The 23,629-nt window shown below is 45.7% G+C and overlaps 1 protein-coding gene across 1 annotated transcript in view; it reads left to right on the top strand.

Annotated features, from left to right (window-relative positions):
- Positions 1–577: 577 nt before the first annotated feature.
- Positions 578–23,629, top strand: part of BCO1 (beta-carotene oxygenase 1) — a 38,029-nt gene continuing 14,977 nt past the window's right edge. Inside the window, exons 1-6 of the mRNA XM_059667307.1 lie at positions 578–831; positions 7,208–7,336; positions 13,024–13,153; positions 15,144–15,291; positions 17,401–17,548; positions 20,851–21,071. Of these exons, the coding sequence (XP_059523290.1) occupies positions 741–831; positions 7,208–7,336; positions 13,024–13,153; positions 15,144–15,291; positions 17,401–17,548; positions 20,851–21,071 (867 nt within the window). The 5' untranslated portion in view covers positions 578–740. The remainder of the gene's footprint in view (positions 832–7,207; positions 7,337–13,023; positions 13,154–15,143; positions 15,292–17,400; positions 17,549–20,850; positions 21,072–23,629) is intronic.

The raw sequence follows: 23,629 nt of genomic DNA, 5'->3' as shown, positions 1-23,629 counted from the left end.
CAATGGCATCGCATCAAGATGCACAAATATAGGGAGATCCTTAAGTCAAATTCAGGTATCATTTCTCCCTTTTGATAGGCCAGGAAGTTAAGCTGAAGTTTGTTCTTGGTTTCCTCCATTTATTGTTTAAATGGGGGGGGGGGGGATGGGGAGTGGGGTAGGAGGCTCAGCAACCTTTATTTAAAACCAAACCAAAAAGTTCTTTCCCGTCTCTGCAGAACCTCTCATGATGTGCAGCAGGAATTCACATGACTAGCGTGCTCTTGGCACCCTCTGATTCCAGGTGTCTTTTCTTCTTCTTCAAGACAATATGAGTGCTCATCATTGAGTCCAGGTGTCTTTGATGGTCCTGACAGCCTCTCTCCTGATTATAAACCACCCCCACCTCCTGGTCAGATTATTTCAGATGGCATACCCAACCTGAATGCACTGCTAAATTATCTCTCCGATCTAAGCCCAGCAAGAAACTAGCTTTTCTCCCTTAAACCAAAAGTGGAACTTGAAAGCGAGAGACAATAGAAGGATTAAAGATTAACTAGGACACGGCTGAGGAATTGACATTTGACCAAACATTAGAAGCCCAGGTGCAGCTTCCCCCTGGTAGGTGAAGAGATACCAGGCCCTCAGAGAGGGAAAAGCCAAGGGAGAAACAGGGCACACCAGGAGGGAAGCTGCCGGAGGCGCAAGGAGGAGCCAGGGAGCAGTCGCCTTGAACACATAGGAGCGTCTGCTCACTGTCAATGTCAGTCTCCCTCGGGGCCTGTGCGATGGAGGCACTATTTGGCAGAAATAAGAAAGAACAACCAGAGCCTGTGAGGGCCAAAGTGACAGGTGAGTGTTTTGTATAAATGATTGGCTCCTCTGATGTTTAGATGTATGCTTTTTTCTGCTTTTTAAAGTTATTTCTGGAAAACAGTATCTGGGAGAAAATGACCCATAAACCAGACACATTCTCTGTGACAATCTAGGCATGCTTTTGTATATTATAACTTGGTTTCCAAGGAGAGGGAACTGTCCTCACTATTTCCAGAAGAAAAGTCCCAGGAATGCTGCATCTGGCATATACTGGTATACAACGGGATTATTCTGCAAAATGTGGCCCATTCCAACTGGGTGCTGTATTTGTGCAAATGTGTGTATCCTGAATTAATTTCAAAGTGGTGCGAGAAGTGGGGTGAGTTCCCACTCCTGCATGTGCTCACCGGAAGGCATGGGGAACCTGATGTGATGTCCTCCCAGATACCACAGGGGTGGTTTGGGCATGGAGTGCCTGCAGAGCCAAAAGACCCATTCCTTGTGTCTCCTTTATTTCTCTGGCTTTCTCCTCTTCTGCATTGCAACTTGACTTTCTGGTACCGTCTTGTTTAGATTCTACATACAGGCTAGGTCTGAACTCTCAGGTCCCCAGCTTGTCGTTTGCTCTGTGTTCTGAGAACAGCATGTGGGGCAGCTCAGGCTCAAAGTTCATCTTTGGAGAAATTAACTGGATGTTTTACGGGAGGAGAGGAAAACTGAGCATTCTTTTTGAAGAAGGGCAGATTGGAGCTTTTCAGCTGAGAATTTGCCTTGGAAATTGCATAGTGCTCAATAAATGTTGTTCCTATTATGTATCTATGACATTAACACTATGCTCCAATTCACCTCTCACCTGCTCCTTCATCCTGGGTCTCTCTGAATAGTCCCCCCAAGGGGACTTAGTGTCCCAAGGCAAGAGACTTACCTGGCTTTTTTTCCCCTCCCCTTTCCTCCGTATTTTTTTTAAATAAATCTTTATTGTTCAGATTATTACATTTGTTCCTCTTTTTCCCCCCATAGCTCCCCTCCACCCAGTTCCCACACCACCCTCTGCCTTTACCCTCCCCCCACTGTCCTCGTCTATACGTGTACGATTTTTGTCCAGTCTCTTCCCACACTCCACACCCCCTTCCCCCTGAGAATTGTCAGTACACTCCCTTTCTATGCCCCTAATTCTATTCTATTCACCAGTTTATTCTGTTCATCAGAATTTTTATTCACTTGATTTTTAGATTCACTTGTTGATAGATATGTATTTGTTGTCACTTTGTTGTTCATAATTTTTATCTTTACATTTTTCTTCTTCTTCCTCTTCTTAAAGAATACCTTTCAGCATTTCATATTTGGTGGTGATGAACTCCTTTAGCTTTTTCTTATCTGTAAAGCTCTTTATCTGACCTTCAATTCTAAATGATAGCTTTGCTGGGTAAAGTAATCTTGGTTGTAGGTTCTTGCGATTCATCACTTTCAATATTTCTTGCCACTCCCTTCTGGCCTGCAAAGTTTCTGTTGAGAAATCAGCTGACAGTTGTATGGGTACTCCCTTGTAGGTAACTAACTGTTTTTCTCTTGCTGCTTTTAAGATTCTCTCTTTGTCTTTTGCCCTTGGCATTTTAATTATGATGCGTCTTGGTGTGGTCCTCTTTGGATTCCTTTTGTTTGGGGTTCTCTGTGCTTCCTGGACTTGTAAGTCTATTTCTTTCACCAGATAGGGAAAGTTTTCTGTCATTCTTTCTTCAAATAGGTCTTCAGTATCTTGCTCTCTCTCTTCTTCTGGCACCCCCATAATTCGGATGTTGGTATGCTTGAAGCTGTCCCAGAGGCTCCTTGCACTGTCTTCATATTTTTTGTATTCTTTTTTCCTTTTGCTTTTCTGGTTGGGTGTTTTTTGCTTCTTCATATTTCAAACCTTTGACTTGATTCTTGGGATCCTCTAGTCTGCTGTTGGATCTCTGTATATTATTCTCTTTTTTTAATTTTTAAAATATATTTTATTGATTTTTTTACAGAGAGGAAGGGAGAGGGATAGAGAGTTAGAAACATCGATGAGAGAGAAACATTGATCAGCTGCCTCCTGCACACCCCTTACTGGGGATGTGCCCACAACCAAGGTACATGCCCTTACTGGGATCAAACCTAGGACCCTTCAGTCCCCAGGCCGATGCTCTATCCAGTGAGCCAAACCAGCCAGGGCTGTATATTATTCTTTATTTCAGTCAGTGTATGCTTAATTTCTAATTGATCCTTTTTCATATCCTTGAGGGTCTCACTATATTTCTCGGAGGTTTCTAGAAGATTCTTGAGTAACCTTATAACTGTGGTTTTGAACTCTATATCCAGTAGTTTGCTTTCCTCCATTTCTGTCATTTGTGACCTGTTTCTTTGTCTCCACATTTTGGCTGCTTCCCTGTGTTGATAGAGTGGCTTTGTGTGCTAGGTGTCCTATAGGGCCCAGTGGCTCAGCCTCCCCAATTACCTGAGGTGGACACTCTTGGTGCACCCCTTTGTGGGCTGTGTGCACAGTCTTGTTGTAGTTAAGCCTTGATTGCTGTTGGTATCCCTGGGAGGAATTGACCTCCAAGTCATTTGACTGTGAGGACTAGTTGTGTCTACAATGGGAGAACTGTGCTGGAGACACCCTTCTGGGGCAGGACTTGCTTCAGTGGGGCTTTGGCGCTCACTGAGTCTGCCCCCTTGATATGTCTCTTATGGATGTGAAGAGTTGTAATCTGGATGGTCTCACTCTGACAACTGGGTAGACTGGCTCTTGAATCTCCAAAGAGGTACAAAGTCAGCCGCTGCCTGAGGCCACCCAGCAAGAGCTACAGAGAGATCTGCAGATTCCTCCTGTTTGTTTGGGGTTTGGAGGTGCCCAGATGAGGTGCAGCTGTGAAGGAATGCAGGCTGCTGATGAGCCTTAGGCCTTATTTTGGAAGCTCTGGGGTTCTCTGATCCAGTTTAACAGGTTTTTAGGCGGAGAAAGGCCAGGCCATTCGTATGCAAAAGCCTCTGCTCACAGCTTGGGTGGGGTTGTAAATTGGGTGGTGTGGGGTCTCAGGGAGTCACCAGGGTGGAGCAAACTACAATGGCTACCAGTCTGCTCTACCTTGGAGAGGTCCCGGGGTCTGTGTCCTGTGGCCCCGTGTAGGAACAGTGAACACTGCAAGCACCTCTGCGAGAAAGTTGCCCTCACATTCTGGCCCAATGCCAGACAGCATAGTTTCTCTCCATATGAGTCTGGGTCCCCAAATTCTTGCCCGGAACTGGAGTTCAGAGCAGTTGGGAGCTTGTATCTCCCACCCGATTGAAAAAGACAACAGCCCCTTATGCGCACGCCTCTGTACCTGCACACTTCCACACCTCCACTCCTCCTACCGGACTCAATGCGCTTTTCTCTTTCCTTCTAGTTGTAGAATTTCCACTCAGGAAGCCTTCCCGTGGTTCTGGATGATATTTGTTTTGTCTTTTAGTTGTAGTTTTAATGTGGTTGTGTACGGCAGCAAGTTTAGGTGTTTACCTATGCCTCCATCTTGGTTGTCTCTGTCCTTTCCTCCGTATTTAGTCCAATTCTGAGTCCTATCAGTTCTGTCATCCAAGTCTCTTTGCTGTCCACACTCCATAGCACAGCCAGAGACAACTTTCAAAATCCTAAATCCGAGCATATTTCATTGATATGAGATGTTCAGAAGAGGCAGATCCTTAAAGACAATAAGTAGATCAGTGGTTGCCCAGGGACTGGGGCTGGGGAGTGGGAATGACTAATGTGTGGTTACAGAGCTTCTTTTGGGGGTGATGGAAATATTCTGGAATTTGATAGTGGTGATGGTTGCACAATATTGAGAATATACTAAAAACCCCTGAATTATACACTTCAAAATGGTGGATCTTATGTTGTGTGAATTTTCTGAATAAAAAAAAAAATTGCACCCATCAGCAGACGAGTGGATTAGAAAACTGTGGTACATCTACACAATGGAATTCTACGCTGCTGTAAAAAAGAAGGAATTCTTACTATTTGCAACAGCATGGGTGGAACTAGAGAGCATTATGCTAAGCGAAATAAGCCAGTCAGAGAAAGATAAATATCACATGATCTCACTCATTTGTGGAATACAATGAACAACAAACTGATGAACAAAAATAGAGCCAGAGACATAGAAGTATCGAACAGACTATACAACCTATGAAGGAAGGTGGGGTGGGGTGAGGGGGGTAAGAGATCAACCAAAGGACTTGTATGCATGCATATGAGCAAAACTAATCAACACAGACAGTAGGGGGGTGAGGGCTTGTGCTTGGGGGTGGGATTGGCAAAGGAGAGGTCAATGGGAAGAAAAGAAGACTCATGTAGTACTTTAAACAATAAAGAATTAAAAAAAATATTGCAGCCGGTCAGCATGCCTTAGTGGTTGAATGGCGACCTGTGAATCAGGAGGTCACGGTTCAATTCCAGGCCAGCACATGCCCAGGTTGCAGACTCAGTCCCCAGTGGGTGGTGTGCAGAAGGCAAGGTGATAGATGCTTCTCTCTCATCCATGTTTCTATCTATCTCTCTCCCTTCCTCTCTTTCTAAAACAATAAAAACATATATATTTTTTGTAATGTCAAAAAGAAAAAAATCTGATCCTGCCCTGGCCAATGTGGCTCAGTTGATTGGAACATCATCCCGAACACCCAGAGGTTGCAGGTTCGATCCCTGGTTTGGGTGCATGTGGAAAACAACCTGCCGATGTTCTCTCTCACATTAATGTTTCTTCTCTCTTTCTCTCTAAAATCAGTAAGCATATCCTCAGGTAAGGATTTTAAAAAGTCTGATCCTATTATTCTCTGTTATAACCGTCAAAAGTGTCCCATTCTTCTGAACATAAAATCAAAGCCCTTGGAGTATGGTCTTGTTGACCTTTGTCACTTGGCCCCTGTTTACCTCTCTAACCTCAATACTTATGATGTTCTCACTCAAAAATTACAGTCCAGCCCTGACCGGTTTGGCTCAGTGGATAGAGCGTCGATCTGTAGACTCAAGGGTCCCAGGTTCGATTTCGGTCAAGGGCATGTACCTTGGTTGCGGGCACATACCCAGTAAGGAGTGTGCAGGAGGCAGCTGATCAATGTTTCTCTCTCATCGATGTTTCTAACTCTCTATCCCTCTCCCTTCCTCTCTGTAAAAAAATCAATAAAATATATTTTTTAAAAAAGTGTCATGAATCAATGGCAATACAATGTTCGTTGTTGTTGTTTTTTTAAAAAAACATTACAGTCCAGTCTCACTCAACAGCTGGCACATCTCCTGGTCTTTAGGCTGGTCTTTGATCTCTTGGTTTGGGTTCTTTCAGCGACAAGCATTCAGGTGTAGGTAGTTTATGTGGGGCTCGATTCCAAGAAATACTGGGAGGGAAGCCAAAAAAAAAAGGAGCATTTCAAGACACTGACCACTGGAAATTATTGGAGCTGAATCCTCTGAGCAAAGTATAACACTTGCCTCACATTGTCCCAGCTCAGGGCAAGGAAGTGGTGGCATTTGACCCCCCACTCCCCACCCACTGATGCGTGAGAACCGCCTCCGGGGACGTTAGCTCTCCAAGGTGCTTCCAGCTTGTCCAGCACATGAGCAGAGCAGCTCCCAGCACGAGAACAAAGCCCTCACGGGAGGCGGGTGGGGACCAACACCATCCGCTACACACACTATCTTTGGAGCAGTGCTGTCCAAAAGAAATATAATGCATGCCATATGTGCAATTTTCAGTTTAATAATATCCACATTCAGAAAAGTAAAAAGAAACAGGTGAAGTTAATTGTAGTAGTATATTTTATTTTGCACACCAGACATATCCAAAATATGACCAGTTTGACATGTAATCAATATTTTAAAAATTGCTAATGCAATATTTTGTATTTTTTCATAGTCCCTGAAACCCGGTGTATATTTTATACTTACAGCACATTTCAGTTTGGACTAGCCACATTTTAAGTGTTTAATCGCCACAGGGGGCTGGAGGCTACTACCATACTGGATTGCACAGCTCTAACATGTTATTTCCTCAGGCAACTTTCCCTCCAGTCTCATCCAAGTTGCTTCCCCTAGGAAGCAGCTCTCACCCTACTGCACTCCCCTCACCCCCTGGCTGCATCTTGCATTGCCTTTAGCACAGTTCATTTTGACTGTCTGTTCATTCTTCTGTCTCTGTCTCTCAATGGACGGAGAGCAACTTAAGGACAGGGGCGATGCCTCTTCTTCTTGGTCTCCTCAGGGCTGGCACCATATCAGGCATATGACACACTTTCTGGAAATGACTGCTAGGTAAATGAATGGATGTAGTGAGTGGTATGACCTCAATTCCTTTCCATGGTCATTTCTCCTAGCTTTTTGGTTTAGACATGGAAACTGGAAACTAAACATTCTTTCTCTTAACAGGCAAGATCCCAACCTGGCTACAGGGAACACTGCTTCGAAACGGGCCTGGGATGCACACTGTGGGGGAGACCAGATACAACCATTGGTTTGATGGCCTAGCCTTGCTCCACAGCTTCACAATTAGAGATGGTAAAAGCACTATATTAGTTTTCTATATGATGTAACAAATGACCATGAATTTAGTAGCTTCAAATAATACAATTTTTTTTTTATAGTTCTGGAAGTTGGGAGTCTAAAATGGATTTCACTGGGCTAAAATCAAGGTGTTGGCAGGGCTGCATTCTTTCAGGGCTCTAGGAGATAATTCACTTTCTTGCCTTATCCAGCTTCAGAAGCTACCAGCATTCCTTGGCTTGTGGCCCCATCTTCCTCTTCAAAGCCACCTCTCTCTTTCTCAGTTTCTGTCTCACTCTCTTATTCTGTAATCACATATCCTTCTCTGACTCTAACCTTCTTATCTCCCTCTTATAAGGATCTTTATGATGACATTGAGCACATCAGATAATCCAGGATCACCATCCCTCTCAAAGTAATTAAGTAATTACCTTAATTATATATATGAAGTCTCTTTTGCCCTGACAGGGAACATATTCACAGTTCCAGGGACTAGGACATGGACCTCTTGGGGAGGTGATTATTCAGCCCACCGTAAGCATAAACCTCCCTGGAAAGGTGGCCAAGGTTCCTTTTCAAAGAGTTCAACTTGCAAAATAATATGTGTTCTCAATAAAGTGGGCAACCACAGGCAGAAGATTACAGGCTTTGGAATCAAACATGCATCAAATCAAAATAGGGCGAGTACAGAGCTGAAAAGATCAAAGTCGAATGTATTGCTCAGGAGAGCCATGTCACTCAAGTAATACATTCAGTAGCTCTCCCTGAGTGGACACAGAATATAGGGCAGAAAGTAGGGAGTGCCACCGATAAGGCGAAATTCTGATTTCAGGGTACTGGCTCAAGAAGTGGATTGTAGCCCTAGCTGGTTTGGCTCAGTAGATACAGTGTCCACCCACAGACTGCAGGGTCCCAGGTTCAATTCCCGTTAAGGGCACATACCTCAGTTGCAGGCTTGATCCCCCACCCTGGTTGGAGAGCATGTGTGGAGGCAACCAAACAATGTGTCTCTCACACATCGATGTTTCTCTCTCTCTCTGTTTCTTCCTCTCCTTTCCACTCTCTCTAACAATCAATGGAAAAATATCCTCAGGTGAGGATTAACAACAACAAAAAGTGGAGTGTAAACTCTTTGCTGTTGGCCACTGGCTGGTTTATGTCACAGCAGCATGAGCTGAGTTCTCCAAGAGGTCCAGGATGGCTTGCATGAGGCTTTAATAAGCTCAGGGGCACATGGTGGGAAATTCATGTTTAAGAACTTCAGCTCGGTGAACTTTTTCTTTAACCCCTGTGCTTTAGGCTGGGCAATCTGTGGTCACTCACCTCCCTTGGCCTCAGCAGTGAAAAGAGCATAATCATCCTCCCGTGATTGCTGTTGTGATGCTTAGAAGTATAGATGACTAGCAAGGGTCTGACACCTGGGAGACGCTCAGTAGATTAAAAACCATCATCACTATTTCTGGGGTTGAATCCAGGCTCCACCATCCTAGCTAACATGCACCTATGTTCTGTGACCTTGGCCAAATATCTCATAGAGTTGCTGTGGAATTTAAAGGCATTAATATGTGTAAGGAGCTTTGTATAATGTCCGGCATATAATCCGTGCTCAATAAGCATTAACAATTATTTTTGCATAACTATTATTTCTTCCAAGGCAGTCAGCAATTATTGACTCTATGCCAGCAATTTGCTCAAATGTTTCAGGAATGGAGATACTATGTGTGAAAACCATGAGCTCTGTTTGCAAAAACTTAGACATTTTACTCAGACTGAGCTGCAGAGAGGGTGGTTCCATATTTCCTGATAGCCCCAAGCTCTAACAATCTCCTCCTTTACTAGACAGAAGTCACCAGTGGTTCCGGGGGGAATAAATGCTGTGCTGGCTGAGGTGCATAAAAGGTGGCTTCCTTTCTGTGAGGCTCTGCCTCACCAGCCTGCCAGGTCCTCTGTGGCCATGTCTGGTGCTCATGTTGATGCTGTAGGAGGTGTTCTGGTCCACTCTTTGCAGGTGCAGAAATGGAAACTTTAGAGAGGCTGAGTGACTTATCCAGGTCGGGCTGAGGTCTCAACTTGTGTTGTCTGGAGTTTAGTTTGCAGCCATCCCCCGCCCCCCCCCCCCACACACCCCTACCTGAGAAATAGCAGGTTGCTTAAGTGGCCCCCTCACAGCTTACCAAGCAGTAGCTCTGGCATCCTTCCATAGAGACTCCCAGGGACAAGGGAACCAGCAGGGAGTGGCCGAGCCATGGCTGTCTTATGGAAGCATGGGATAAATAAGCAAATGACCAAAGTTATCCCATGCTGTTTAGGATTTCAAAAGCTTCTAGTAGGTTTTCAAGCTAAAAATTCATTGTCAAAGGTAAGTTATTTTATATCCTTTTATGAGATGGTCAGACAGGTGTGACCACAAGAGGAGACACAGAGAAGCTCAGGAAACAAAGGTTATTATACTTACAGGTCCTAGGGACAGGAGGCAAAGTACATCACGCAAGGCCACATGGGAAAACACCAGGGTGGTCAGGAGGCAGAAGACAGGACAGGGAAAATGCTTAGGCCACGGCCTTTATTGCGGTTTCAAGGGAAAGGCAAGACAGAGCAGGATTGGCTCATTATGAATGGTTCAATGGACTTTGGGCTATGGTGGTGGTCTTTAGTTGCCTGGCACCTAGCCCTGCGATGGTTAAGGCAGAGGAATATTCACTCCTGGGGTGTAAGAACCAGATAGAGCCTCCTGTCTTCCATCTGATTCTGAATTAGTTTGCATATCAAAGACATCCTGGGCCCATTGCTACCTCTAAGAATTGGCTAGTCTAGGGAGGGACAGTCTCTCCCCAGCCAGAAAGGTATTTTAAGATGTCAAAACATCATACTACACATGGATGCATTGAAATGATATAATTGTATAAATGGTGCAACAGTAATAAAGTTAAACAATTAAAATAGATATAATACAGTAGCATGAAAGACAGTTTTATTCATAATCTGAAACTGGGTGGAAAATGGGAAGTATGGAGAGAACACCCAGTTACTTCCCTTGTCCTGTTCTTGCCCTTTAAAGAGAGGCACTTTAAAACTCTTTATGGAGCCGAAATGACACAAATGAAGTAAAGATTGTTTTTGGTAGAAGGAAGCAATCCTTTCCCACCCATCTCTTCAATACTCACTACAGGAAGTGCTTGCTGGCCACTGGCCTAAGTGCTTCATGCCCATTCACACCTCAGCCCTCACTATAGTTTCTGAAGTAGGTACTACTGTTATTATCTCGATTTTATAGTGAGAGTCTAAGGCCAGAAAGGCCAAGATTCTTGTCCAAATGCACACAGCTAAAATGTGGTGGTGGTCAGATATAAACCCAATACTCTCTAAATCCAGAATCCCAAGTCCCAATCATTATTCAGTTCTGCCCCCATTACCCCATCCTGCCAGCTACCATCTCTCCCCATCTCCCCAGCCCAGTCCTCTTGAGCCTGCCAGATGGTCAGTGTTGGAGTGGCACAGCCTGGCCTCCTCTCCTCTCCTCTAGAACTCTCAATGGCTCCCCATTGTCTAACAATAGAAATACAAACCCAAAGTGGTAAGTATACTATACAGGACTCAAGAGGGCATGCACAGGGCAAGTGGGGTTCTTGGATTTGTAGAGAACACAAAGTCAGTTTTTCTCAAAAGGTGGTTTGTGAACCTCCTGCACTGGAACCCTCTGGGATGCTAATTAAAGCTACAAACACACACACACATACACCACCACCACCACCACCACCACCTTCAGAGATTCATAATCCTGAAAGTAGGGCCAGAGCATCTGTTTCTAGCATGTTTCTAAAATGTTTCCCAGATGACCCTGAGCATACAGAGGTTTGGAAAATGCCTCCACTGAGGACCTCCAGCCTGGCTGCCCAGCCCACCCCACCCCACCCAAGCTTATCAAGGTGCTATGAGGTGGGGCTCAGACCCTTGAAATTTTTAAAAGCACCAGGTGATTCTAGTATACAGCCATCATGGAGAACCTATGTTAGTGCCAAACCAATAAGACTTTGGAGCAAGAAAACAAAAAGACAGAAAAATGATGTGTGGTCTTCAGCGGAGGCCTGAGAAGTAATGCTTTAAAAAAACAAAGATTTGAATGAAAGAGGCAGAGTGGAGCAAGGGAAGCCGGCGAAGGGTATGCAGGAGTGCTCTTAAGTCTAAAATGATTTCAAAATAAGGCATTTCATAAAGCAGGCATAGAGATGCATGAACCCAGGTCTCCCTCAACAATATAGTCAATAATTTTCTTATAAGAGTCAAACTTGTCCCATGAGGATTGGAACATGGGAATTCTAAGAACCAGAGTTGCCAAGATTTACAGACAAAAGAGATCTTGAGAATTTAGCCTTTGCAAGCTTTTTCAATTGGTATAGCTCCAAGGATTGTTAAACCTTTGGAAAGTTAGCTTACCAACATACACACGCGCGCACACACACACACACACACACACACACACACACACACAGGTGCCATTCCCCTCCCCCCAAACCAGACCTTATTATAGAAGATTCCAAGCAGGAGACTGTTTACTTGTTTTCCTTTAGAGCAGTGGTTCTCAACCTTCCTAAGGCCGCGACCCTTTAATACAGTTCCTTATGTTGTGGTGACCCCCAACCATAAAATTATTTTCATTGCTACTTCATAAGTGTAATATTGATACTGTTATGAATCATAATGTAAATATCTGATATGCAGGATGTATTTCCATTGTTACAAATTGAACATAATTAAAGCATAGTGATTAATCACAAACACAATATGTAATTATATATGTGTTTTCCGATGGTCTCAGGCGACCCCTGTGAAAGGGTCGTTCGACCCCCAAAGGGGTCGTGACCCACAGGTTGAGAACCGCTGCTTTAGAATGAATGTGGCTAATTGGACTCTTCCAGGAGTGGGGGTGGGGAGGGGTGGGGGGTGACTCCTTCTTTAATGTCAGCCTTGAGCAATTCCAGAGACATTTTCCTGTGGCCCCAAGTGCTCCGTGCTCTGGGGCTGGTTGTTTACATGAAATGGGCCGCCTGGATTGGGTGTTTACATTTCAAGTAAACAGAATTCAACATTTTAAGTAAAGCACCACAGGGCCAAAGCACCTTAGCCAGTGCCTGTGGGTGGTGACTCTCAGAGAGAGGCCAGGAAAGAACAGGCCAGTTCAAGGGGAGACTAGGATGTCCCTAGAGCAGGTTCTGTGTAGCATTTGGTTAAAGACCAATGTGTGTAGCCTCACCAAGCCCTAACTGATCCTTCTGCCTCCAGGATTTTGTCGGACAATCCAGAATTTCAGCAGCCGTCAGTTATCAATGTGTGACAATGGCCCAAAGCCTTGTCCACTCTACTCTGCATCTCAATAGCATAGGTAGCTTTTATTGAGCACCTACTATATGCCAAGTGCTATACAGGCCTTAAATGCCACAGTAGTTCTGTGAGAAAGGTATCAGGATCCTCATGTCACAGTGAAGGGGGCTAAGCCTGCATGTGGCACAAGGTCAAGTGCATGGCTGGTAGATGATGGAGCAAGGATTCATATCCATGTGGAGACTTGCATCTCCTCAGGGGTAAAGCTCATGCCTATCATGCTCACCCTAATATCCCCCAGTAAAACCCCTGGGATGGCTGAAATCAACGTGAAAGCCTGGTGAAGGTGTTAGCCTGCGATGATTCTGCTTCTTCTCTTTCAGGTGAAGTCTATTACAGGAGCAGATACCTGAGAAGTGACACCTACAACGCCAATATGGAGGCAAACAGGATTGTGGTGTCAGAGTTTGGAACAATGGCCTATCCAGACCCCAGCAAAAACATATTGTCCAAGTAACTGTCCATTTTTAATCTGGTCATGCTTTATGATGTCCTTGATGGTCAAAACAACCAGCGTTTGCTGCTCTGACGATGGTCTTTAGGGGAGATGAAAATGTCACGTGACTGGCCTTGGCCAGTCTTCGCTATGCAATTTTCGGTCACTGATAGCAAGAGAGGCAAAGAGCATCTGACAGATTATTAGGTATTCTCCCACATGGCTGGTGGGAGAGCAATTTGAAAGTATCTATCAAAATTGCAAATGCACATTCCCTTCAGTCCAGAGGCATACTTGTTCCTGCTGAAATGATAAATGCACAAGATTATTCATGGCTGCATTATTTGTTATAATGAGGAACTGAAAATAACCCAAATGTTCATCAACAGAGGAATGGTTAGATTACTAACAGTAAAACTACAAAAAGAAAAAGTACCAGGCAGAAGTAAAAAAAAAAAAAAAAAAAAAAAAAAGAGGATGTTTTCTATGTATCAAGTGGGAGGATTTCTAAGATATATTAAGTTAAAAAAATCAAGGTATATAAATAGCAAATGAGTCCTGGCCGGGTAGTTCAGTTGGTTAGAGTGTCATCCAATATTCCAAGGTTGTGGGTTTGATCCCTGGTCAGGGCACATATAAGAATCAACCAATGAATGCATAAATAAGTGGAACCACAAATTGATCTCTCTCTCTCTCTCTCTCTCTCTCTCTCTCTCTCTCTCTCTCCCCCCCCCCCTTCCTCTCTCTCCCTCCCTTCTTCCCCCCCTTCCTTTCTCTGAAATCAATAAATAAAAATTTAAAGAGCAAGAAATATGCTATATTTTGTGTGTAAAAAGGCAGGAAGAAATATAGATTTATTTTGCTTGTACATGCAAAAAGAAACTGGAAAGATGCATAAAGGAGGTGGGGAAACTGGCAAATGGGAGAAAAGGGTAGGGGAAGATTTTTAGTTGTATATATTTTAAATCATCTGGGTTATGATGCATATGAATATATTACATATTTAACAATTAAATTGTTGGCCACGGAATCGGGCTTGCTGTCAGTATCCCCTTCCTGGTACCCTTTATATATTATAAAAGAATTGTGAAATGCGTTAGGGGTAGAGGGGCCCAGAGATGGATGATGGCTTCTGCTTTTCCAGAATTGCTCTAAACTCACATTTGCAGGAGGGGGAAGAGGCAGCAAAGAAAAGGGGAGGGGAGGGAATGAATATAAAACCACCTTTGGGGCATCCTTGCTGTTATATTACTTGCCAGTAGGGGGAGCACTAACCAATACAGGAATCCAGGATCCTTTTTTTCTGCTTTGGGTTTGCCTTTTTTCTTTTTCTTTTTTTTTAATTGAATTTATTGGGATGATGTTGATTAATAAAAGTAGACAAGTTTCAGGCATACAATTCTATAATACATTATCTGTATATTGTAGTATGTTTACCACCCCAAGTCAAGTCTCGTTCTATCCCCATTTATCCCTTAACTTTTTTGAGTTTGCCTTATGATCAAATTAGTTATGGGTTCTTAACTTAAAATTAGTTTGCTTTCTTTAAAAAACAACAACAACAACTCATTTCCTGGACAAATTTGAGGTAACCAGTGTGGACTCACATTCCTGCCAAAAGCAAAGATTAGTTGTTTTGCTAGTCTTCAGGGACCATTATGGGTACATGTATGGTTTCTATAGAGCTGCTTTAAAATCTTCAGAATAACCCACTAGTTCTTTCTGGCTTTGGTGCGGGAGACCTTTGGAATTTTGAGAGCCCAAAGGGCTCAGTTGGTGGCCATGTTGTCCAGCTGATTGTCACTCCTTAGTTTATTCATTATGGTGGTTGGTACCTTTGGCCACTTGATATCTGAGTCCTCAAGTGACATTTTGGGACTCAGCACTTTTTCTGCCTTAAGTTGAAGTAGCGCATTTTAAGTGTTAGGAAAACTAAAATCGTCTCAAGCAGAATTTTCCAGCTGGGTAGACCCAGCCACTGACGCATACATTTGCTTTCTTCCCCAGAGCTTTTACCTACTTGTCCCACACCATCCCCGATTTCACAGACAACTGCCTGATTAACTTCATGAAGTGTGGAGAAGACTTCTATGTGACCACGGAGACCAATTACATCAGGAAAATCAACCCACAGACTCTGGAAACTCTGGAAAAGGTATCAGTGAATTTACAATGAGCATCAGTTTTTGACTCAAGACAGGAATCCCTAAGGGGAGGCCATGTGGCCTGCAGGAACTCGTGGCATTTACACTAGATTCTAAGCTTTTTTAGGGCTGGGACTGTGTTTTTTTTCATTTTTGTGGCTGTTTTCGTTCCTAGGGCTACCTTAGCAAGCGCCACAAACCAGGTGGCCTAAAACAATAGAAATTTGTTCTCTCACAGTTCTGAGGGCTGAAAGTCTGAAATCAAGGTGCCATAGAGCCATGTTCTCTCTGAAGGAGGACAGTGTTCTCTAGGGGAGGATCATTCCTTGCCTCTTCCAGCTTCTGGTGGTTGCCAGCAATCCCGGGTGTTCCTTGTCTGATAGATAGGATGTATCACTCTAGTCCAGCCATGGGCAAACTACAGCCCGAGGGCCAGATCCAGCCTGTTTGAAATGAATAAAACTAAAAAAAAAAAAAAAAAAAAAAAGACCATACCCTTTTATGTAATGATGTTTACTTTGAATTTATATTAGTTCACACAAACACTCCATCCATGCTTTTGTTCCTGCCCTCCGGTCCAATTTAAGAACCCATTGTGGCCCTCGAGTCAAAAAGTTTGCCCACCCCTGCTCTAGTCCCTTCTAAGGATATAGATCATTGGATGAAGGCCACCCTGACTTCATTTTAACTTGATTACATCTACAAAGACCCCATTTCTAAATACAGGCACCATGAGTTAGGACTTAAACATATCTTTTTGGAAGACCACAACTCAACCTTTAATAGAGTCCATAATTCTTGGCTCTGAGTGGTAGCTCAGTGAGTGTCTAAGTGAATGGCGGCTATGCTGGACCTCCCAGGAATCGCAGTGGCCCTACCTTGTATTGACCTGAAGAGGGAGGCATTAGACAGAGAGCAAGAGTACAAAAATAAATGCCCAAGCAGATACCTTTCCTGGGCCGAATCAAGTCAACATTTTTGTCAAAATCAATAGACCCACTTTCAATTTTTTTCCAGCTGGCCGTTCAAAGCCTCAATGACGTCATCATACATTTTAATGATCTGTTAAAAGGAGTGCTTTTCTTAGCTGTGAAATTATATCCAGTTCTTTTTAAGCGAGGTGGCATAGGTCTAACTGATGTATGAGTGCCACAAAGTCGCAGAGAGGAAATCCTAGCAGAGAAAGGAGTATTACTTGAACAGAGGATTGCCTGACTTTTAGCGGGGGGCTGTGCTGTACTGGGGAGGAAGGGCACACAGCAAGTTCCCAGGCCACCGCATTGTTCTACAGCTGCGGCTTGTTCAGAGTGGGCCATTATTGAGCTTGCTAGTTGAATTTGCTTTGACCACCTTTTTTTTTTTTGTCTTATGTGTATATTTTTTATTACTCCTCACTCAAGGATATTTTTTCCATTGATTTTAGAGAGAATGGAAAGGGGCAGGGAGGAAGGGAGGGAGGGAGGGGGAGGAGGAGGAGGAGGAGGAGGAGGAGGAAGAGGAGAAGGAGAGAGAGAGAGAGAGAGAGAGAGAGAGAGAGAAACATTGATGTGAGAGAGACACATGGATTGGTTGCCTCCTGCCACCCTTTGGTGCACAGGCCGACACTCTATCACTTTGCCACATTGGGCAGGGCTGAACAAATGTTTTTGTAACCTCTCCATTCCCAGAATAATCCTATGAGAGAGGCCTGGAGATTTCTGCCTCTGTGGAATGCAAAAGGAGATGGTTTAAATGACTTCAGCAGAATGACACAGAGCGGTGGCCAAAATTAGCACTATGGCTGCCTCTCTGCACAGGTCATTGCTGAGAGCTCTCTGTGGTGAGGTGTCCTGTATTCACTCTGAGGACCCCCGACAGGGCCAGGAAGCAGGATCTGAAAAACTGCCACAGAAAACACAGGGCTCACTAACCCCCTGCAACCTATTTGCTGTAGAGGCCCCCCATGAGGTTATATCAGTTCACAAGAATAAACCTTCTCTTGAAAGGTGAAGTCTGCCTTATTTTCAGATGAGACAATGTGCAGAACTAGCCTTCATCTCTTTGAACCTAGAATCAGTCAGCTATTCATAGGATTTCAACTTCTCTTCTTTTTAAAACCAGGTGCCTGTCATATTTTTCAGGTTGATTATCGTAAATATGTGGGTATAAATCTGGCAACAGCACATCCTCATTATGATTCGGCTGGAAATGTTCTCAACATAGGCACCTCCATTGTGGACAAGGGGAAGACAAAATATGTGATCTTTAAGATCCCTGCCGCAGCACCAGGTAGGTCGTCCTGGGGGTACAAGAAGCACAGACACCAGGTGGCTCTCTCTGAAGAGTTCTGACTTTTGTTCATGACACAGACTCAGTCTGACACACTCCCTCCCAGATGGTCCAGATGACCATGAGCTCTTTTCCCTTCTCTAGGAGAAAAGAGATGTTGCTGGGCTTTCTTTCGGAAGAAGTGAATCCTTTACTATTCTAACCTTTTCTGTAGTTTACAGTTTGTTTGTTTGTTTATTTATTTATTTATTTATTTACTTTATTTATTCATCCTTCATCCACCCATCCATCCACTCATTTGTCATCCACACATCCATCCATATATTTCTCATCTACCCATTTCCCTTTCCTTCCTTCCTCCCTCCCTTCTTTCCTTCCTTCCTTCCTTCCTTCCTTCCTTCCTTCCTTCCTTCCTGTCATTTTTTTAGTCTTCTGACCAACTTTTGTATGTCAGGGCTGTGCCACCCACTTTCATGCCAGCCCCCGAAGCCAGGTTCCCAGGATTGTTCAGGGAGCTCAGCCCTGCTGGGATCAACTCCAGTTCCCCACCCTGCTCTGCAGGCCTTCTGGACTTCTCCACTTAGCACAGCGATCCTGGAGGAAAGCCCAGGCCAATTGTGATTGCGTGTTCCTGAGGGGGAGGAAGGTGGGGCTTGTGGCCTTATTTTGTCCAGGACCCTCGTGGGCACCTCACCCAGGAGACCAGGCCTCCCGTGGTGGCTGGAGATAGGGCAGAACTATACGGGTGCTTGGCTTGGCCTCCTGGTTTAGGAAAACTGATTTCCATCTGTGCTCCCAGCTGCTCCCTCTCCCCAGTCCTGTAGGACCTCCTAAGCAAGCTACCAGGCTCTGCTGGCAGATGTGAGCAAGCCCCTGAAGTCAGAAGGTGCAATGAGCATTCTTGTTAAAAGGAACTCCTATTAATTAAACCAATAAATGCATCTAGGGTGTAGCTTAGAATCCTAGAATGTCAGACCTGGGGGTGGTGTAGGCATTTGAGTTTACCACCTCATGTTACAGAGGACTATGAGGCCCAGGGGATCAGGTGACATGCCACGGTCACAGCTTACAGTAACGTCATGCAAGCAGCTACCCCGAGCGCCTGCTCCCTGCTGGTGGCTTCCCTAGGATCACACCCATCTCCTGCCTGCCCGGCCAGGGTGCTTTTCATTTTGGTTTGCTTTGTGCTTCATTTGTTTGGTGTAAAAAAGAACTAACCCGCAACCCACAGCCTCCCTCCCACCAGCCAGCTGTTCACAATGTGCACAGGTGGCCACAAGGAAGGGAGAGACGCTTGCAGACAGCTCATTAGAAATCAGCCCCGGGCCTGGGAGGGGAGGCCTTTTGGCCCGTGGGTGACTCATGCTTGCAGAGGAATAAGAAAACTGAACATGTACTGAGCACCTTCCGCGTTTGGGCACTGGGCGAGGTACTTGGACTCCTCCATTATCTCATTTTTCTCGTCCTTCATGCTGTGAATGTTATGACCCCTAACACATAGCAGAGGAGGTAGCCAGGCAAAGGGGCTGTCTTCTTGGTTTACCCTGTAACTTTGGCCATAATGATAGATCATTCCACCAAGTCTCAGGTTCCCATCTATAAAATGCGAATTATACAGCCTACCTTGATGGTCACAATATATGGAAAAACCCCTCATCACCAATAGGTACTTAGTCTCTCCCAAGTGTTTCAGAATGGGCAATGGCAAGAGAAATTCATGAAACCCTCTGAAATACATGTCTGTATTAGGAAAACTCCAGTTTCCCCACCTTTGTGTCTCCTTCACTTTGACACTCCAACACACTCACAACAGTTCTGACCCTGGCTGGGGGGTGAGAGGTTCCCCACACCAAGCAGTTCTCTGTGATGCCCACTGATGTCCTGTGATTTCACTCAATCCTAAGGCTATCTACTTGATAGTGACAACCCCATAGGTTAAGCACTCAGTCCCACAAGACTGCTCCTACCCCACTTCAGATGCCAATCACAAGCAGTAGGTCCCCAGGTTATCCACAGCTTCTGTCCGACTTGGCTACAAATCAGCACCCCCCCCTCCCGCCCCCCGGTTTCAATTAATTTGCTAGAGCGGCTCATAAAACTCAGGGAAACATGTTTGCCAGTTTATTAAAGGCCACAATAGAGTATACACATGAATATACAGATGAAGAGATGCGGAGGGTAGGGTCTGGGATGTTCCGGGCTCAGGAATGCCTGTCCCATGGAGTTGGGGTACATCAGGCTCCCAGTGTGCATGTGTTTGCTTACCTGTAAGCTCTTTGAACCCCATACTGTTGGAATTTTATAGAGGCTTTCTTCGGTAGGCATGATGGATGATTAACTCCATTTCTAGCCCCTCTCTCCTCTCTGGAGGATGAGGGATGGAATTGAAAAATTCCAAGCTGTAATTATGACTTGGTCTTTCTGGTGACCAGCCCCCATCCTGGAGCCCACCCAGAGTCAGCTCAAAAGATGCTCCTCATGCTCTTACCACTTGGGAGTTTACAGAGCTTTCAGGAGCCTGGGGTCATGGGTGGGGTCAAAGACCAAACATTAGATAGAACAAGGGATGTTCCTCATGCTCTCACTACTTAGGAAACTACACAGGTTTTAGGAGCCCCGTGCCAGGGCCTGGGGGCAGACGCCAAAATATGCTTTTTCTATTAACTCACAATGTCAAATGAGGGTCCTCAGCTAAATATCCAAGCATTAGCCTGGGAGCTGGCCCCTCCCCTGGGCCAGCCTGATGGAGCCTCAGGCCCAGCCCGCCTGCTGAGCCCAACTCCACGTTTCATTATGCTCCTCAGCTGATCCATATGCACATCAAAGTTTGAGAGCATTGCTCCAGAACAGGGGCTGACAAACGTTTCCAGTAAATATTTCTAAGAGTCAATATTTGAGGCTTTGCAGACAGGTAGTCTCTGTTGCAACTACTCAGCAGCGCTGCTGTGGCTCGAAAGCAAAAGCAGCCGTGGCCCCTGCATAAAGGAGGAAGCATGCTGTGTTTCGAATAAACCTTCATCCAAAAGCAGGTGGAGGTGGGATGAACCCGGGGCTGTGTTGTGGACCCCTGGCCCAGAGGTCTGACTGTGGTTCACTGTTTTCAGATGCAGAACCCGGTCTCAGAGTGGGGTGGGCCTGTGCCCCGCATCAGCTAGGCTGCACCCCTTCACCTGCCTTCCTCGTCAGCTCCTTTTCCAAGGTTCTTAGTGACCAGGTCAGTTTGAGGGGCTCTGCTGCAGGTGATGGTGCTGTGGTCTGGGCATCCAGGCCCTGCTTGGTGCCTGAGGCTTGCTTTTCTCCAGACAGGGTGAAGAGGAAGAGCCCCCTGCAGCACACGGAGGTGCTCTGCTCCATCCCCTCCCGCTCCCTCCTCTCCCCAAGCTATTACCACAGCTTCGGGGTCACCGAGAACTACATCATTTTTCTCGAGCAGCCCTTCAAGTTGGATATTCTCAAGATGGCAACTGCGTACATCCGGGGAGTGAGCTGGGCTTCTTGCCTGGCTTTCCACAGGGAGGACAAGGTAAGCCCTGGCTGGGCCTCATGAGGACACCCAACATGAGGACGGCCAGAGTGAGGTGTCCCTGGACACTGAGACGGAGGTCAGCACGGAGGAGCTTTCGTAGGAAAGGAGGAAGTAAGCTACCGCACAGCCTCCCCGGAGGCATCAGCCAACCTTCCGGAGAGTTCTGAACTTAGGGTGGTCCTTCAGAGAGGTCCCGAGTTAGGGCAAGGGTGCTGGGCCTTTATGGTCCCACATCAATAAGTCAGTGAAAAGGACTGTCCTGAAAAGGTAGCCTCATCAACCAAGGCAGTCCCCACTCACCTCAGTCCTAACCAATATCTGGGCTCCTTCAGCCTCCATTGTCCATTGACAAGGCCTTTTCAGCACCCCTGCGGCCGCTGTGTAATGTCAGGGCAGGGGGGCCATAGATTGTTCAGACATCATAAGGAGAGCGTTCCACCAGACAGTAACATCTTCCATGTAAGGACACCTGGGTGCACCAAGTATGTATGTGTGGATGCATGTGAGTGTGTCCATGTAGGTATGATGTCTATAGATGTCTTCACATATGTATATGTGTATAAATGTGTGTATGTCTATATATATGCATGTACATGTGTATGTATGTATATATTTTTTGCTGCTGTTACTTGTGAAATATATCAAGTAATTTCTATACTTCCGTGCCATTCAGATAATATGGAAGTATAGAAACCAACCTATTAGGCCCCTTCCCACCTCGTCCCCACTCCTCCCCACAACCATTGCCCTCTCCAGAGAGAACTACCATATCCGTTTGACATCCTTCTGTTCCTCTTTCCACGCACCACACACATCTTTATGTACATATACAAATGTGTGTCGTCGTTCCCGCCCCCCCCCCCCGGCTCTTTAAGATTTATATTTTCTTCTCAGGGAGGAGCGTAAGGTTTTCAAAGGAACAAAGGGCTTAGGTGTGGTCCCTCCTCTGCTAAGGCCTTCCACTTATTTTCCATATTCCTTGGAATAAGATCCAAAGGCCTCACTCTTTGGCCTGTAAATCCCTACACACCTCATCCCAACCAGGGGCTCCCTGCTCACTCCACCTCCTCCTGTATCTCAAACCAGCCACACACATTCCTGCCTCAGCACCTTTGGGTTTTCTATCCCCTGGAATGTTCTTCCCTGCATGGCTTCTACCTAAACTACTCTAGGTCTCAGCTCCAGCCCCCTGACCTCGAGGCCTTCCTTGGTGAACTTATCTGTAACAGACCCTTCCCCAGGCTTCTCCATCCCCGGGTCTGCTTCACTTTTCTCAGTAGCGCTCATCACCCTTGACAGATGATATATTTGATCATGGGCTGTCGGCCTCACCCCAACTGAAATATAAATTGCAGGAAAGCAGAGGCTTGGTTTTGTTTTGTCTCTCTAGTTCCTGAGAAATTGTCTATGTCATAGACCCTCTATAAATATTTGTGGAATGAATGAGTGGGACAAGGGGGCGGCAGGGGAGCCAGTTAAATCCCCCAAACACTTCTTGGGAATGGTGAAGTTAGGCCACATTGTTTACTCATAGGGTGAACCATAGGTAGTCTCTTGTGTGCATTCCATTGTTCTGCCTCCCCACGTCTCTGACTTCTCCCAGGATGTCAATTAAAAAGGGGCTGAGCTTTTTGTCAACCTGTCTGCAGTGTTTTTCATTTATGTGTTCACTCTCTTAAAATCCAAAGAAAGACTGCTTCCTTAGAGAGTGCTCATACCAAAAATAAAAAATCCTCAAATACCTGAGGCGCATCCCACTGCCAGGAGCTGCAGGGCCCTCTGTGCCTCCACCCTGAGGCCCCTGGGGATTCCCCGGCTCTGGAGGGCAGGCTGAGAACCCTGGGAGAGCTTTGGAAGACATTTCGAAGAGAACTTTCTGAAAGACCCAGGGATTGGGATCCTAGGGAAGAAAAGGCCTAAAATAATTACCCCTGTACTCACTGTCCTGCTGACTCCCACCACCATGCTATCAAAGCTTTCCTCCTCTGCACCCTGCCCAACATTCAAAGCTTGATTCTGAGGAAGGTGAGAGAGAAGCAAACAAACAGGGAGGAGGTGGTGAAAGATCAGCCAGGAGTGGTCCCTCCCTTCTTTTCAGGAGGAGGGTGATAGGGCCAGAGCTGCCAAAAGATAGAACCACTCCCCTCCCTTTGGATTAGGCAACTGGGGCTGCAGATACGGCTAATTACCACCCAGGGTGACACCACCTTGTGACACCCAGAGTGTGTGCAGCGGCCTCATGAGCAGATACCCATGTGGGATCCTTAACTAGAACCAGGTCACTCAGCCCTCCAGGGCAGGGGTGTTGCTGTGGCAACCGCATCCCAGGTGCAGCCTCTGCAGTGCAGATTGGAGAGGGGACCCAAAAGGGAAAGTGTGGTTTCAGAGTGTTAGGGGCTCTGGCTGTGGATGGAGCCTGGGAAGCCCTAGAGCTCTTGCACCTCGCCAGTTCTCTCCAACTCGGCCATTTCCAGGGAGCTGGCATGTTGCCGCCCACCTGGAATCACAACCAAGGGAAACAGTGCACCCCCCCCCCCCGGGCCTCCCCCAAACAC

This window comes from Myotis daubentonii, chromosome 15 (genome assembly GCF_963259705.1).
Source record: "Myotis daubentonii chromosome 15, mMyoDau2.1, whole genome shotgun sequence".
NCBI lineage: Eukaryota > Metazoa > Chordata > Mammalia > Chiroptera > Vespertilionidae > Myotis > Myotis daubentonii.
This window is presented reverse-complemented; position numbering and strand designations above follow the sequence as displayed.